Source organism: Alligator mississippiensis, chromosome 4 (assembly GCF_030867095.1).
Source record: "Alligator mississippiensis isolate rAllMis1 chromosome 4, rAllMis1, whole genome shotgun sequence".
NCBI classification, from domain to species: Eukaryota; Metazoa; Chordata; order Crocodylia; family Alligatoridae; genus Alligator; species Alligator mississippiensis.
The window spans coordinates 7,271,985-7,286,552 of record NC_081827.1 but is presented as its reverse complement, the minus strand read 5'-3'; the positions used below and the strand labels follow the sequence as shown (position 1 = coordinate 7,286,552).

Genomic DNA, 14,568 nt, shown 5'->3' with positions numbered 1-14,568 from the left:
CTCAGAACCACCATTTTTGTTCCAGGAGTGAAGAAATTGTGTGAATGCTTGTATGCTTGTAGTTCTACCAGGGGAGCTACTGTAGGACATGTAATACCTGTACATGGCCTTAGACTGCTACTCAGACTTGCACTTATTAAAAAGGAGCACATGTTCCTTGATAATTCTTAAATACACAGCTGTAGAGGCTAGGGACAGAAGTTATACATAAACCAGTTTAAGTGATCAGAAACTGGTTTAAACCTGTAACCGAACAGAAGCTCAGCGCACACGAACCACTTTCAAAATGGCTGAAACTCATTTAAGATAAACCTGGTTGAATGTAGTATCAGACTTAAACTGGTTTGACCTAAATCAGCTATGGAACTTCTGTCCCAGACCCCCTCCTGGTTCAAGTTAACTCGCAGTCCCCCAGTATCCCAGAATGCTTTGCAGTGCTGGGCTGTGCTGTCTGCTCCAGTGGAGCAGGGTTGGTCCCACCCCTCTGCTCCTTACCTGGGCACTGTCACTGCTCTGACTGGCTAGGAAGGGGTGGGGGTGGAAAACCCAGCTTGGGACTGCAGCTGGGTCTGCCTGGCAGGGGCAGAACAGCCCCTCACAGGCTTTTCCTCCACTGGAGTGAGGGTAGGGGGTGGCCAGAACGTGAGCCAGGCTGGCAGAATGGGGAGAAGTGGCTTTTAGCCAGAACCTGAAGTGGAGGGAAGGGGGTTTAAACCCCCTCTCCCACTGGCATGGGATCCCAGCTGGGGTCTGCTTAGCAGGGGCGTAGCAGCCCCCGCCAGGCTTTTTGCTGCTCATCACTGGAGCGGAGGGGGCAGGAGGTATGGCCAGATACTGGCCCCAGGTCAGTACGCCGAGGCAGAGGGAAGGGAGAAGGTTTTAAAACCCGCTCCCTGCCCGCTGCATCAGCTCAGTGGGGGCTATGCAGGCCAAGGTGGGGGTTTAAATCTCCCCCCTTCTCCACCTCCCCATTCATACTCAGTGGGCCTACTGGTGCCTGGCTACCCCTCCTGAGATCGAGCGGGGACAGGCGGAAAAGCCTGGAGGACTTCTCTCCCAGCTTCCCTCCAGCCTTCTGGCCACTGTCCAGAGGAAGGGAAGGCTTTCTCTAGTGATCCCCAGCTTCTGGCCTGCACCACTGCAGGTGTGTGGCTGAATCAAAAGTGAATGTCTGTTCACTGGCTTCTTGGTTCAATCTCCACAGCTTAGACTAACCTGCAAAGATTGTATCAATTCAGCCTTGGGCATTTTGGCTGTACTTAGCCAAAATGGTTGACTCTTCTAATCCTCTTTCTTCCCATGTTGATCCAGGTGTCTACAATGACCAGCTATAACCCAGCTTCTGAACCCAAGCTTGTTTCATAACTTGGCAGCTTTCCTATTAAGGAATTAGAGAAAACCCCACTCTGATAATGCTGCCTGTCTTTGATCAAACACACAAGTATAGGAAAAGGATATTAAATAGGTTTTAAAACGTCATACCAGCTGTTAGAGTCCAGCTACAAGAAGTTGAGTGAAATCATATAGCTGATATTAAAAATATGCCCAAACATTTAGCTGTGAATTCTTATTTATTCTGTGGCCCCTGTTGTGGCAAATGGAACTTAATGTTGAAGGATATCCATTTAAATGAAGCTGTTATCGTTCAGGTGATGTGAAATTCTGACCATGTTTGGTTTTCCCCCAAATTGGACCAAACCCAGATCCCTTTAAAAAAAAAAAAAAAAAAAAGAAAGAAACCTTTTTATGTACCAACATCCCAGAACCCCACCAGCTTTGGTATCACATCTGGTATTCTGCCTTTTGGTGGCTCACTAGTTGCTTTCTTTAGAAGTAAGCAAAAAACTCCTTTTGTGTACCTACCCAATGCTGTAAAAGTTATTGTAAAGGAGGGCTTGATTCTGGATCTGGATTTTCCTTTTATGAATGAGTTTTATTTGCAAAATGTAAGAGTTTCATTGAAGTGGTTTGTAAAGGACTCTGTTTGGCTCAGTAACGTCTTTCAGCTGCTGCATTTTAAGGAATTGTTTTTTCTTCCTCACCACCATCTGTCAAAGGAAATGGGGCCAGTTTTTTGGGGTTTTTTTGGCAGAGTTGTGTGGAAAATTAAATTCTGACCCGTAAGAAATTTTTATTACTTTTGATGCTTTGTTTTTTATTCCAGAACTGGACAAAAGAAATTGCAATGGTGAAAATTTATTCAAAGATCAAAATACAATACCAATTCAGAAGTACGGAACTGAAAAATATTGAAAAGAAGAAATGACATCGATGCCAAATTACAAGTTTTTGTATTTTCCTGTTTTTTAATTTGGATATTCAATTACATCAACATCTCGCTGTTTAGCAGTATAGAGTTCAATGATTAGCCACATTTTGTTTGGGAAACTGCTACTACTTTTAGTAGAACTATTGTTGATCAGTGTGGTCATCTATACTTATTCCAAAAATTATTTGGTGAGGCCCGTTGGCCCCCGTAAGTGCAAAGAGAAGGATGGAGTTAACAAATGTCCTGTTTGCAATGTTTTTCAAAAATAGCCTCTCAACTTGGTGTTTTCCTGTAGAGGTGTGTCCAGAATACACCCTACCCACTGAGGCTTTCTTTTTTAAATGTTTTTTTTTCCTTTTGCAGTGGGATCAGATGGGTATAATTGCAACCGCTCTTTCCTCTCTGAGTGCTTTGTGATCTAATATTCTGCCTCTTGAATTAAGATACCCTTGCTGTGGCCTGGGATCATGATCTGACTCCAAGTATATGGAAAGAGAGGAGCCTTTTTGGGTCTCTGAATGGTAGGACTCTCTGAGGAATTGGAGGCTCTGGACCCGATCCGTTATCTTTCCTGGAGGCATATAAAGAGTTTTCTGTGTGTGCTTTAGTGCTTTGTTCAGTCTTGTTGAAATAATTCAAATGATAGGGTTTCTACTGCTTTCCTCGAGAGTGTTTCAGTCTAGCAGATCTTGTTAGGCATATTTTTCTTTAAATATTTAGTCTTTTCCTTTTACTCCTCCTTCCTAAAGTTGCCTCCCTTGTTAACACCCTAAATGCATCGTTTCTCTCTTTGCTGTTTGCTACCTTTCAAATACACGCCAGGAGTTTTCTCTTACTTTTCACTCAATCCTAGGGCTCCCGTTACTGTCAAACGACGAGACGATTTTCCTAAATAACTGGTTTCATTTTCTCACTTCCATTGCTTCAGGAGACACTAGTTTAGTTTGTCGAGGCCATGTTGCTTTAACAAGTCCGAAGCGCACCCCAAATTGTACAGTAGCAGAGGGCGGTGATTTCCAGCCCCGCCGCCCCCCTCAAACCCCTTGACCTGCTGCTCTGAAATGTCTGAACAGCCCCAGAAAAGAAATCAGCAAGCGCTTTCACTCCTGGGTCTTGATTATTGGTGCTGTGTCTTCAGAGCTGAGAACAAGGACTGCTCTGGAGTTGTCTACTATCACTTAAAAGATGTGAGCCTTTCTCATCACATGAGTGCAACACTCCGTGCGTGGGAGACTCAGATTTCCAACTTGTAAAGCGTGGCCTACATTTTCACATGTAACTTGTACTTTTTTTTTTTTTTCCTTTGGAGGTCTATCATAGGGTCTTTTCTAATGGGGCCTTATTTTTAGAAACATGTGCTCAGCACTTTCTGAAAACTAGCCCCCCCGTCTTCCATTAAATATCTAATACGAGGGGTTACTATTGACACTTCAGGACTGGTTCCTGGGCCTTTCCCCGTAGTGCAGATCAGCATTAGGGTAACGACTGCTGCAAGGTTGAAGTAGGTAGGGCTTTATCGCAGTCGGTGCCTTTTCACACTTTTACCCCTCATTTACTGAGAGTCAAGTGGTTGTAGGGTTAGGTATCGTCTGCCGTGCATTATAAGCATGAACATAGGCCGCGACTGCCGAGCCATAGACCCTTAGTAAGATCCCACTCCCCCGTGTACCTCGTGGTAGTGTGCGTGTGCATGTTCTTAGTCCTCTTCCAAGCCTCTACCCAAGAGTGCCAAAACCTCAGTGAACAAACTCCATAGGCTTATTGGCAATTGTAGCAAGTGAGTCAGCGGTTCGCTTTCCTCCTTGTCCTGTTGCTAGATCGTCAAGATTTAAGATTTTTTTTAGCAAAAGTTACAGAAGATAAATGGTAATAAATGTATTGCATGTATTTTCTGACTTGTCTGAAGCGAATAAACGAAGCTGTGTGAACTATAGCCACTAACAGATCAAGGTGCAGGGGAGGGGGATGGCGCTTTCCCTTCCGTGAATCAAGCATTGCATGAAAACTTAGCAGCAAGGAACGTGTTGAAGGACTTAAAAATATATATATATTTGTGTCATGCAACGTACGTGTTTGTGGCTGGATCTCCACGAAACCTCATACAGGCATTTTAACGAGAGACCAGTCTCAGTTAGGGACCTTTTGAAGAATAACGGAGTGGTTGCGTCTAAGGGTATATTATAGATTGGCGACTGCTTGTACTGGTACATCACTGCTAAACTGCTGTTGTTTTGACCTTGTTAGGACACTGTCCACCAGCGATGATGTTGAGGACAGAGAGACTGAGAAGGGCCGTTTGGAAGAAGCGTATGAGAAGTGTGACCGGGATTTGGATGACCTTATTGTGCAGCACTACACTGAGCTCACCACAGCAATCCGCACCTACCAGAGCATCACGGAGCGTATCACCAACTCCCGCAACAAGATCAAGCAGGTGAAGGCCAGCATTGCACAAGGCCTGATTTTGTGTTACTCCTCCATACTTGCTATCCCTTTCCTGTTAGTGTGAAAATAGCATCAAGATTTTTAGCCATTATTCACTCCTTTTATTTGTTTTTCTATTGCTACTTGTGATTAGTAGGTGCTGAGCCACGCACTGAAATAGGTAGGTACCATTAGGTTTCAGCTTTGAAGATGGTATCGGAGTTAGCTATATGGGCTAGTGTCTAGCTAGTATAAACCAGGGAGGATCTGCCCTGTTTGTGATTTGACTAGTGGATCTGTCTTAAGTTACTCAAACGCCTCTCCTATCTAGTGCATTTAGGTGCTCATATTTTGCCCATTAGCGTGGTCTCTCGTCACATATTAAGTCATCTTCGTAACATTATGAGATCCTTAGTGGCCCAGAGAATATGCATCTTGAGGTCAGGTGCAAACTTGGTTCTTTCATGGGCCAGCATATCATGCTGTACCATCAGAAGGTCTTACATTTTGAACCCTAGGCACTTCTTAACTCTTTATTTCCACACCAGGAGGTATTTGTGACACACTTACCATTGGTGTGAGCGTGCACTATACTGCTCCCTATCCCAAGTTCTGCTTCTTGCAGCAATTAACAATTTTTCTGCTGTGCTGGCCCATATTTTACTTGCTTTTTGGATTATCACGCTACAGCTTTGCAAACAAGATATGTGCATTTTTTTTACTAGAATTGTGGGATTGTGACTTGAAACCTTTTTTGAGCAGTAAGCTGTGACCCTTCTGCAACAGCACACTGACCCTTTTGGCTTTTCAAATGCATTTAGCATTTTCAAAGGGAAGGAGACCACTCTGCTCCCTTCCAAGGGTAAGAGTTCATTCTAGGATTTATGTACCAAGCTCAACACTGAAGGCAGAGATCAATATTGTTCTAAATTTGAAATAAACTATGACTTATAGCCTATTTTTACCCAATGTACTGGGCTGTGCAAAGGTCAAAAACCAACATATGGGAATTATGACCTTGGCTTCTACCTAGTGGAATCTCTGTGAGGGGAAGGATATTTTAATACTTAAATTTTCTGATTAGTTTTGGTCATGTAATGAAGGAACTTTGCCCCAGTCTCATGGGAGGCACCAGATCTGATGCTGGACTCAATTTGCCAGCGGTCTGCATTACATCCCATCTTCATTCCATTACATTTCCATTTTGCTCTTTCTCTCCTTTTTTGTGGGTGGTCACACTCGAATAACCTACGACAAGGAAATGCTCATGTAAAACCAAACTTCTTTGGCAGTGTCTAGTCGTCTGCTATCCCCATGCTGATAGAAGGAAAGCTTATCTTACAGACCTCGTACTGATTTGTGCAGAGTATCCGTGTCAGATTGTGGCCTCACATATCTGGATTTAACTCCATTAACTTCACCAGTGTAGGTAACAGTGTGATGGAGAATGAGCGTGCCCTCTTCTACAGCCCCATATTTTCTTTCCTAAAAATAAAAAAAAAGATAGTTTTCACATTTTTGCTGTCTTTTTTTCAAATCTAGATCTATTTAATTCTGACTCAGTGCCAGGGGTTGGGCAAGATGACCTCTAGAGATCCCTCCAGCCTATATTTCTGTGATATTTTTTGGTTAAAAAAAAAAAAAAAACCTTCTCCCCACCGACATTATTTGCAGTAATCCAGAAAAACACCATCACCCATCTGTTAACTTTAACAGGGGTGAACAAACTGAGAATTCAGGCCTAACACAAAAGAGATGGATGCAGTTAGTGATTTTGCTCTCAGCACAGCTTTAATTTCCAGAATCAGCGCTCTCCCCATCTTACTGCTGCTGTACACAAAATATAACGCATGTAACGTTGTTAAGGATAATTCTTTGGGTTGGCAGTAATGTTCCAGTTTAAGATGTGCAGGAGGGGCTATTTCCAACATGTAATGTTTATGAAATTTAATTGGTCTCTGCTCTTCTAGCAAGTTATGGGACATCAGGTCATACTGGTTTCCCAAAGGGTAAAGTTACATTTAAATACAACTCTGATTTCTGAACTCTCTAGAATTTTGCCTTTTGGAAACTGGGCTTTTGACACCCACATTTTCGGAGCATTAGTCTTAAGTGCATGTACTGAAATGCGTTTTTAGTTCTGCCTACATTTTCACCCCCTATGTCTTTTCTGTTATCAGTTGTCTGTCTTTGGGTCTATTTGTATGGTTGGGGATGTCTCCTCATTCATTCAACAGAGGCTAGAAGGAAAAAGTGGCAGCGGAGGTGTTGTTTTGAGCAAACTGTGTGCACTCCACTGCTTAAAAATAAATGCAAGGGTCTTGACACTGCAGTCTCACTGCTTATGCAATTCAGTGAAGTTGGTTAGAGCTCTGCTTGGGAGATGGTTAGGGCCTACATATTCATAGTTCATTGCAAAACCAAGTAGTTGATTTAAAAAGCTGTGTGAAGTTAAGTGGTATTAATTGTTCACTGCTTGTAAGGCATGTATGTGATCATTTATTTGCTTCTGCTTTTGACATGCAAGAAAAAGTCAGGTTATAGCAAGCTTAGCTTAGAAGTTAGAGTTGCGGGTAGAGTTGAAAACGGTGGATGGAAGCAGTGAGCGTGGGACAAAGTGGTTCGTGATTCCCTCCATTGGGGATGTCGTAGGAAAGCCAAAACTTTACTATGTTGATAGACAGCTCGAGACTTTTAAACTACACATGTGGCAGGCATGAGCTGTTTTTCTGAGTGTTATAGTGTCTCTGTGTACTGGAGATGCTGACCTGCATTTTATTCTAAGCACAGTCCTTTCCCGCACTCTTGTTAGTCGCACCATTAGGTAATCTCCATCTCCTGCAAGTAAATCTGTTGTTGCCCAAGCACTTAGGTATCCTTCTGTATTGTTAGTTGCCACAACATGGAAACCCAGTAGTTAGCAAGGAGGAGGAGAGATGCCACAGAGGTTTAATAGGCAGACAGAAAATGTTTACAAAGGAACAAAATAGTAGCGATTTATTTGCTTTCACTAAACAATTGCCTTCCTGTTTCATGCCTAAATGCTGAATCAACGTTGGCAACAGCTGCAAGTAAATCTTTAGTCACGGTGTGAAGACAAACATGTGTGGCATCCCATTAAGCTTCTTCAGTAAAAAACACACTAATGGCACAAAAATATATATTGTGCCCCAGCAACCCATTTTGCTCTGGTTTCCTTTGGGGGTAGCTACTGTTTATGGACTGTGATTCCTTTGGGTGAGTGGAGAATAGTAGGGGGCGGTTTAGTATGCTGGATTTGGTGAGTGAGGGGCAGGCTCCAAAAGAAGGGACATGAATGACATTGAGCTGCTCTTCACCATGTTGTCTTGCAGGTGAAAGAGAATCTGCTGTCGTGCAAGATGCTGCTGCACTGCAAGCGGGATGAACTGCGCAAGTTGTGGATCGAGGGGATTGAGCACAAGCATGTCTTGAATTTGCTGGATGAGATCGAGAACATCAAGCAAGTGCCCCAGAAACTGGAACAGTGCATGGCCAGCAAGCACTACCTCAATGCGACAGACATGCTGGTAAGATGGTGTCCTCATAAAAACGGAGCTAGATGGAGACCTGAGGAGGTCCAGCACCCTGCTTAGGGCAGAGTTTTATCTAGCTAAATTGTTCCCAACAAACATATGCTATCATCTTCACTTAAAACTTCTAGTGATGAAAATTGCAGTCCAGCTTCTCCAGGGAGTCTGTTCCAGTGCCTGACCACTGGTATCTAATCTAAATCTTCTTTGTTGCAGTTTTAAACTCATTACTTCTTGTCCAGTCCCTCTTCAATACTGAACAACTGACAGCGATTCTCTTTATAACAAGCTTTTTTTTTTTTTGTATTTGAAGACTGTTACTTAACACTGATGGACAGTTGTCAGTTAGAGTCAGCTGGATCAACAGTCTGTGTCTAGATACATAGATCTTTATCTTAATTCGTAGTGCTTGCTCTTCTCCTGCAGTATTGTTTTTCTGTCTCGCTTTTATGCTGTTCTCATACTCTTCTTTCCTGACCTTTCTGTCTCATCAACCACTTAAGTTGAGAGCAGCAAAGTAGTTTATTCCCAACATTGACTCTGGGTCTCTAACCTCCCTTTCCCCACCTGTTCCTTTTTGAAGGTACCTTCTCCCTTTCAGTTCAGTCGATACCATTGCTTCTCCCCATGCTCCTTAGTATTTTAATCCTCAGGCTGGGTTTTATCCTGCATTTGTGACCTTCATTCTTATTTGGATTGGTGAAGTTTCCACCCATTTTTTGTGTAAACATTTAATGGGTTTCCTTCCTGACCAACTCTGGTGCTCTTTTCCCAGTTGACTGTCCTCTTTCTTTGACCTTTTTGTAGAATCGTAGACAAGTAGGACTGGAAGGGGCTTCCAGAGGTCATCTAATCCACCTCTTGCATGAGGCAGGATCATCCCTATCCAAACCATCCTATACAAATCCATTGGTGTTGACTGTAATTGTGTTGATAGGTTAGACAAGCACACCCACAAAACAAAACACCCTGACCTGCTACAGGTAAGGCATGGGGGAATGTGGTAGCCAATGCTCAGCTGCAGCAATGTTGTTAAAATGCACTTGAGAGATCTGGAGAAGAAGGCCATGCCCCCCACTACAGAGTGGTCAAAACCCCCCATAATGCATACCAATCTGACCATGGCGTAAAATTCTTTCCTGACCCCAGATATGGTAATCAGTCTGACCCTGTGTGGAGGGGCAAGATCTTGCCAGGAACTTCAGGGTTTAAGTCCCAGCAGGAGCATTGGCATATCTTTCGAAATTCCCCAACCTTGGCTGCAGCCAGCATCCTGTACCTTTTGAGGAACATGAATAAAACCTCCCCAACACATATAGCAGTAGATGGGGTAGACTTACTCCTGGTCCCATGTGGCAGCCAGCAAAGCTGAGAAGCATGGGGAAAAATCAGTAGGGCATAGACGTAGCTCCTCCTAGATCATCCCTGACCAGTGCTTGTCCAAACTCTTCTTGAACACCTCCGATGATGGATAGTCCACAGCTTCACAATGCACTAGGGCTATGCGAAAAAGCACCATTTCGTTTTGATTTCTGTTTCAATGGGACAATGTTTAGTTTCGTTTCGAAACCCCTGTTCCGTTCCGTTTCGTTTTTTCGAAACTGTTTCGATGTCTTGCCCGTAGGCTATAAAGGGGAAGCACAAAACTGCCTATAACGTTGTCGTTTCTTGCCTGATTCGGATGAAACTTGCAGGAATGGTAGCCCCATCTGAGACCAGGAAGCCTGTCAAGTTTCAAGGAGGTTGAGGTGCAGTTTCCCAAAAACTTCTGCACCTAAGTCTTGAAAGCAAAATGTGTCGTGTGTTAAGATACAGTGGGGTGAAAACTGCAGGCATAGTAGTCCCTGCTGAGGCCATGAAGCCTGCCAGCTTTCAAGGAGATAGGTGCAGGGGTTTCTGGGAAACTGCTCTTCAGGCTGCTGACCAGAAAAACTCGTGTCACTTGCCAGCAGTGGCAGCCTCCTGTCACCCCGTGCACAGGTCTGGGGGCCTGCACCCCCAGGAGGGCTGTGGGGCTGAGCTCTCTGGGGCTGGTTGGAGCCGCTTGGAGTGCAGCCCAGTGGCAGGAGGTCGGAGAGAGCCAGGGCTGTGCTCCGCCAGCCCCTCAGAGCTGATCCCAGCAGCAGGAGGCAGGGGAGAGCCAGTGGTGGAGCCGCTCCGAGCGCAGACCTGGCTCTGAGCGCAGCCTTGGCCAGTGGCTGTCCCCTACCTCTGGGCTCAGCTCTGCGGGGCTGTGGAGCCTCCAGCCGCCAGGCTGTGCTTGCCAGGGCTGTTCTCTGAGCAGCTCCACCAGCCCCACAGAGCTCAGCCCGGTAGCAGAAGGCAGGGGAGAGCCACTGGCCAGGTCTGCGCTTGGAGCGGCTCCACCACTGGCTCTCTGCCTCTTGCCGCTGGGCTGAACTCCATGGGGCTGGCGGAGCGCAGCTCTGGCTCTCCCTTGCCTCCCGCTACCGGGCTGTACTCCAAGTGGCTCTGCCAGCCGTGCAGCCCACCCGGGGGTGCGAGTCCCCAGATCTGCATGCGGGGTGACAGGAAGCTGCTGCTGCTGCCTGGGGTCAGAAGCAGCAGTCTTCCTGGTGCTGGGCATGGGCTGTGCCCAGCGCTGGTCTCAGGCGACAGCGGCAGCCTCCTGTCATCCAGCGCGCAGATCTCAGGAGGGCTGAGGGGCTGTGCCAGACTCCTCTTGGGGGGGCGCAGCCTCCGGATCTGCACAAGGGATGACAGCAGGCTGTCACTGCCGGCTGGGATGAGTGCTGAAGCCAGGTGAGACCGACTTCAAAACTCGAAACATTTCAAGTGCCCTCGTTTTGTTTTGAAGGCTTTTCTTTCGAGTTCGCTATTTCATGCTCGAAACGCGTCAAAACAGCTTCGAAACAAAACACCCGGCAAAATTTCGCACAGCCCTGCTTTGTAGTCTGTTCCACCCTTCTAACAATGACATTTTCCCTGATATTCCATCTAATCTCCTTTGCTGCATCTTTAAGCCATTGGTCTGTGTTCTGCTCTCTGCAGCAAGAGAGAAAAAGTATTTTCCTCTCTTCTTCATGACAACCATTCAGATATTTGAAGACTGCTGTCATGTCCCCTTTTGAGTGTCTTTTCTGCTACCTGAACACGCCTATTTCTTTCAAGCTCTGCTTATAGCTTGACTTCCAAGCCCTTATTCAATTTTGTCGCCTGTCTCGGACCCCCTCTAACTTCTCCGTGTCCTTTTTTTAAAATGTGGAGTGCAAAACTGCACGGGGTACTCTACGTGAGGTCTGACCAGCACCAAGCAGAGGCACTATCGCCTCCTGTGTCTTGCGCCTAATGCTCCTATTGATGCATCCCAAAACTGCAGTCACCTTTTTGTGTGACTGCATCACGCTGTAGATGCGTGTTGAGTCTCTGATCTACCAAGACTCCCAGATCCTTCTCTGTAGTGCTCCCGTCCAGCCAGGTGCCATCCATTGTGTATTTGTATTTCTTTTAACCACCTTCCAAGCCATCTGCCTCCAGCCTCTACAGCTTGACTTTTCTTTTTCTTTTCTTTTTTTAAACTACTGTCTCAGGAAGAGGATTTTTCTTGCTTCCTGCCCCTTCTTTCCATTTCTTCTCTTTAGATTCCAGGTCTCCTCGCTCTTTTCTCATTAATTCCTGAGCAGTGGTTTCTTTCCCGGTTCAGGTCTCTCTGCCTTTGTCCACCTCCAACCTTCTGTCATCCCTCACTGATTCTTCCATCTTTTTTTCTACCTCTGCTCCTTTAACGGTTGTCTCTCCTACCAATCCTTTGCATCTGCTTTACAAGCACACCTTTTTCATCCCCAATTTGAGAGAACCTCATCTCATCTATGTCCTCTCTAATTACTGCCCTCTTTCTCTCTATCCCCCCTGGTTTTACTGAAATAATAGAACATATAGCTGAGGCTTGCTTGCTAGTTGAGATTTCACCTCTACTATAACTAATGTTTATCAATCATACTAATGGCTTCTTGCAAGCAAAGACCGTGCGGGAGGCAGAGGGGAATCCGTTCTCCTTCTGGACTTGTCCACAGAGCGTACTGTCCATTCTCTGTCATTGCTGTCTTCTCTAACATCCCTCCTATCTCTTTAGTTTCAGGGTTACCATTTGCCTCGGCTCCTTCTGGCTTTACGAGGAACTGTTTCTCGAATTTCTGTTTGCTTCTTCCTCTCAAATATTACCCTCCCTTTTTTTCCCCCACTTACTTTTCATTGCCAAAATCTGTTTCGATGTCCTTTCCTAGCTTCCATTCTCAGTTTTTTTTTGTCTGAAGCGCATAGTGCTCTCTCACCTCTCCTTCAGTCTCTTTAAAGCCTTCCTATCAATCTCAGCCTCATTCTTGTCTTTAATCGTGTATGTTATCTTGCCCTAGCATACATCACCACCATTTTGTCACAGTCTTCCTTCCTGACCCCTTGCTAGTTATCCGTGCTGTTCTCATCAGCTCTTTCCACTCCTGCCTCCGTGGGCCATTTCCTGCCACCCCTTGCATTTGAGCCATTTCCTGCATCTAGTCTGAGTGATAAGAGCCCTTTCTTCCCACTTTCCAAAACCCATCCCTTTCAAGTATGTTTCCGTAATCAATTCCCTTTCTTCCTCCTTTGCCTTCTCCTCTTTCTTTGAACTACTGTCTACCTTCATTGCAAGTCCTTTCGGGCCAGTCATGTTGGTTGTGCCCTGTGGAAATGTATGGCCCTCTGTAAAATGCCATCAAGCCTTAGAATTGGTGGAAACCGGTTAACAAAGCAGTGGCTATGGGAGAAGAGAGGGGGAGAATTTATTTAGATTTTTTTAGGAAAGTTTTAGTCAATAGTCCTTGCAAGCCGAGGTGAGATGTTATACTCTTACACTTGAAACTTTTTAAGAAATAGATGTAAACAGGCAGTCCTCTGCAGAAAGAAAGGTTAATAATATTGTGACTTGGTACTAAAACCGCTTTTGAATTCAGCACTGCTTGCAGAGTGGGTGCTTCCTTTCTCTCTAGCTCAGCCTGATAACGAACTAATTGGCTGGTCTCTCAAGAACAGGAGCAGAAAGGGCTCTGGTCCCTTGACTTAGCATTGCTTTGTGATGAAGGTGGCATCTGCAAAAGAAAAAAAAAAAAGCTCCAGGTCTACCTCCAGCTGTTCTGTAGGAAGTGAAGCAGTAAATCCTTGCACTTCTCTAATGCCCCGTCTTGGAAGTGCTTTGTAAATATTAACTGACCCTCCAACTTCCTTGTGAGTTAGTATTACCCATGCCCCACAGGTGGGGAAACCAAGGTAGATATAGCCAAACCTTACCTGTGGTCACAACGGGGAATCAGTGCAAGACTGTACTCTTTGGGCTTGGGCTGCTGTATGTGGTTTCTGTTGTGATTAGTCAAGGTATGTTGCTGTAAGACGTTACCACTTTGCTTTTAAAGCAACGAACGCAGAGAAACCTGCAGTGAAAATTGTATCGCTTTAAATGCATTCATCAGGACTTGTCTTCACGTAGGAAGTTCAAGTGCAACTGTAGTATGTAGGGATCTCTGTAAATTGTGCTGGAAGCGGTCCCCGCACCGGCTCCTTTAATAGTTTTCATTTCGCCACTTCCTCCCCTGCCCCAATTGATAGAGGGGTCCTGTCAGCCAGGCCGTTTACCACTGATAGTCAGGAAAGCAAAAACTGTAGCTTATTTAAAACCTCTGCCAATTGGCTGGTGGGCAGGCAGAGAAATGAAGCCGCCGCCGCAGGGGGCATATCTGGCACGATTTATGGAGATCCCTATTAATACGTAAGCGCAGTAACACATCACATCCTGAACCCTTTAACCGACAAAAAATTGCTGGGGGTTCTTTGGCTTTTGCCATCATCTGTTAACTTTGCCTCCCACATCAGCACAATGGTTTAATCGTGTGCTGTCTGCAGGATAATTCCTTTCTCCCTTTTTTTAATATGATCTGAATATTGTATAAAATAATTCTTAAAATGTCAGGGATGCAGAATATTTATAGATCTGCTCGTCCTTTTGTTTCCTTCCTCAAGGTAAACAGTTGCTGTTTGGTTTATAAAAGGGCCCAAAGTGATCTGACAAGGAGCTTGTATCCCTTGCATTGAAATTGAAGAGCAGATTAATATTGTTGCCTGTAGCTTTGTGATACGTACAGTCTAAATTAGACCTTTGCAGTCATTGTGTTAGGTTGATGCAACCACATTAATGGCATAATTTCTGGTTGTTGCATCACATTTCTGCAGTCTGTTCTTTGTATTCCACTCACATTAATTGAAGTAATTTTGCCACTGAAGCGTGTTTCAAACCTCTGCATTTAAATTGAAATTTTAATTCCCTTATTGTTTGGA

The 14,568-nt window shown here is 44.9% G+C and overlaps 1 protein-coding gene across 2 annotated transcripts in view; it reads left to right on the top strand.

Moving 5' to 3' along the window:
• EXOC4 (exocyst complex component 4) overlaps positions 1–14,568 on the top strand; it is a 558,473-nt gene that overhangs the window by 24,715 nt on the left and 519,190 nt on the right. For both annotated transcript variants that reach the window (XM_059725748.1, XM_059725747.1), the window contains exons 2-3: positions 4,514–4,703; positions 8,047–8,241. In XM_059725748.1, the coding sequence (XP_059581731.1) occupies positions 4,514–4,703; positions 8,047–8,241 (385 nt within the window). The remainder of the gene's footprint in view (positions 1–4,513; positions 4,704–8,046; positions 8,242–14,568) is intronic.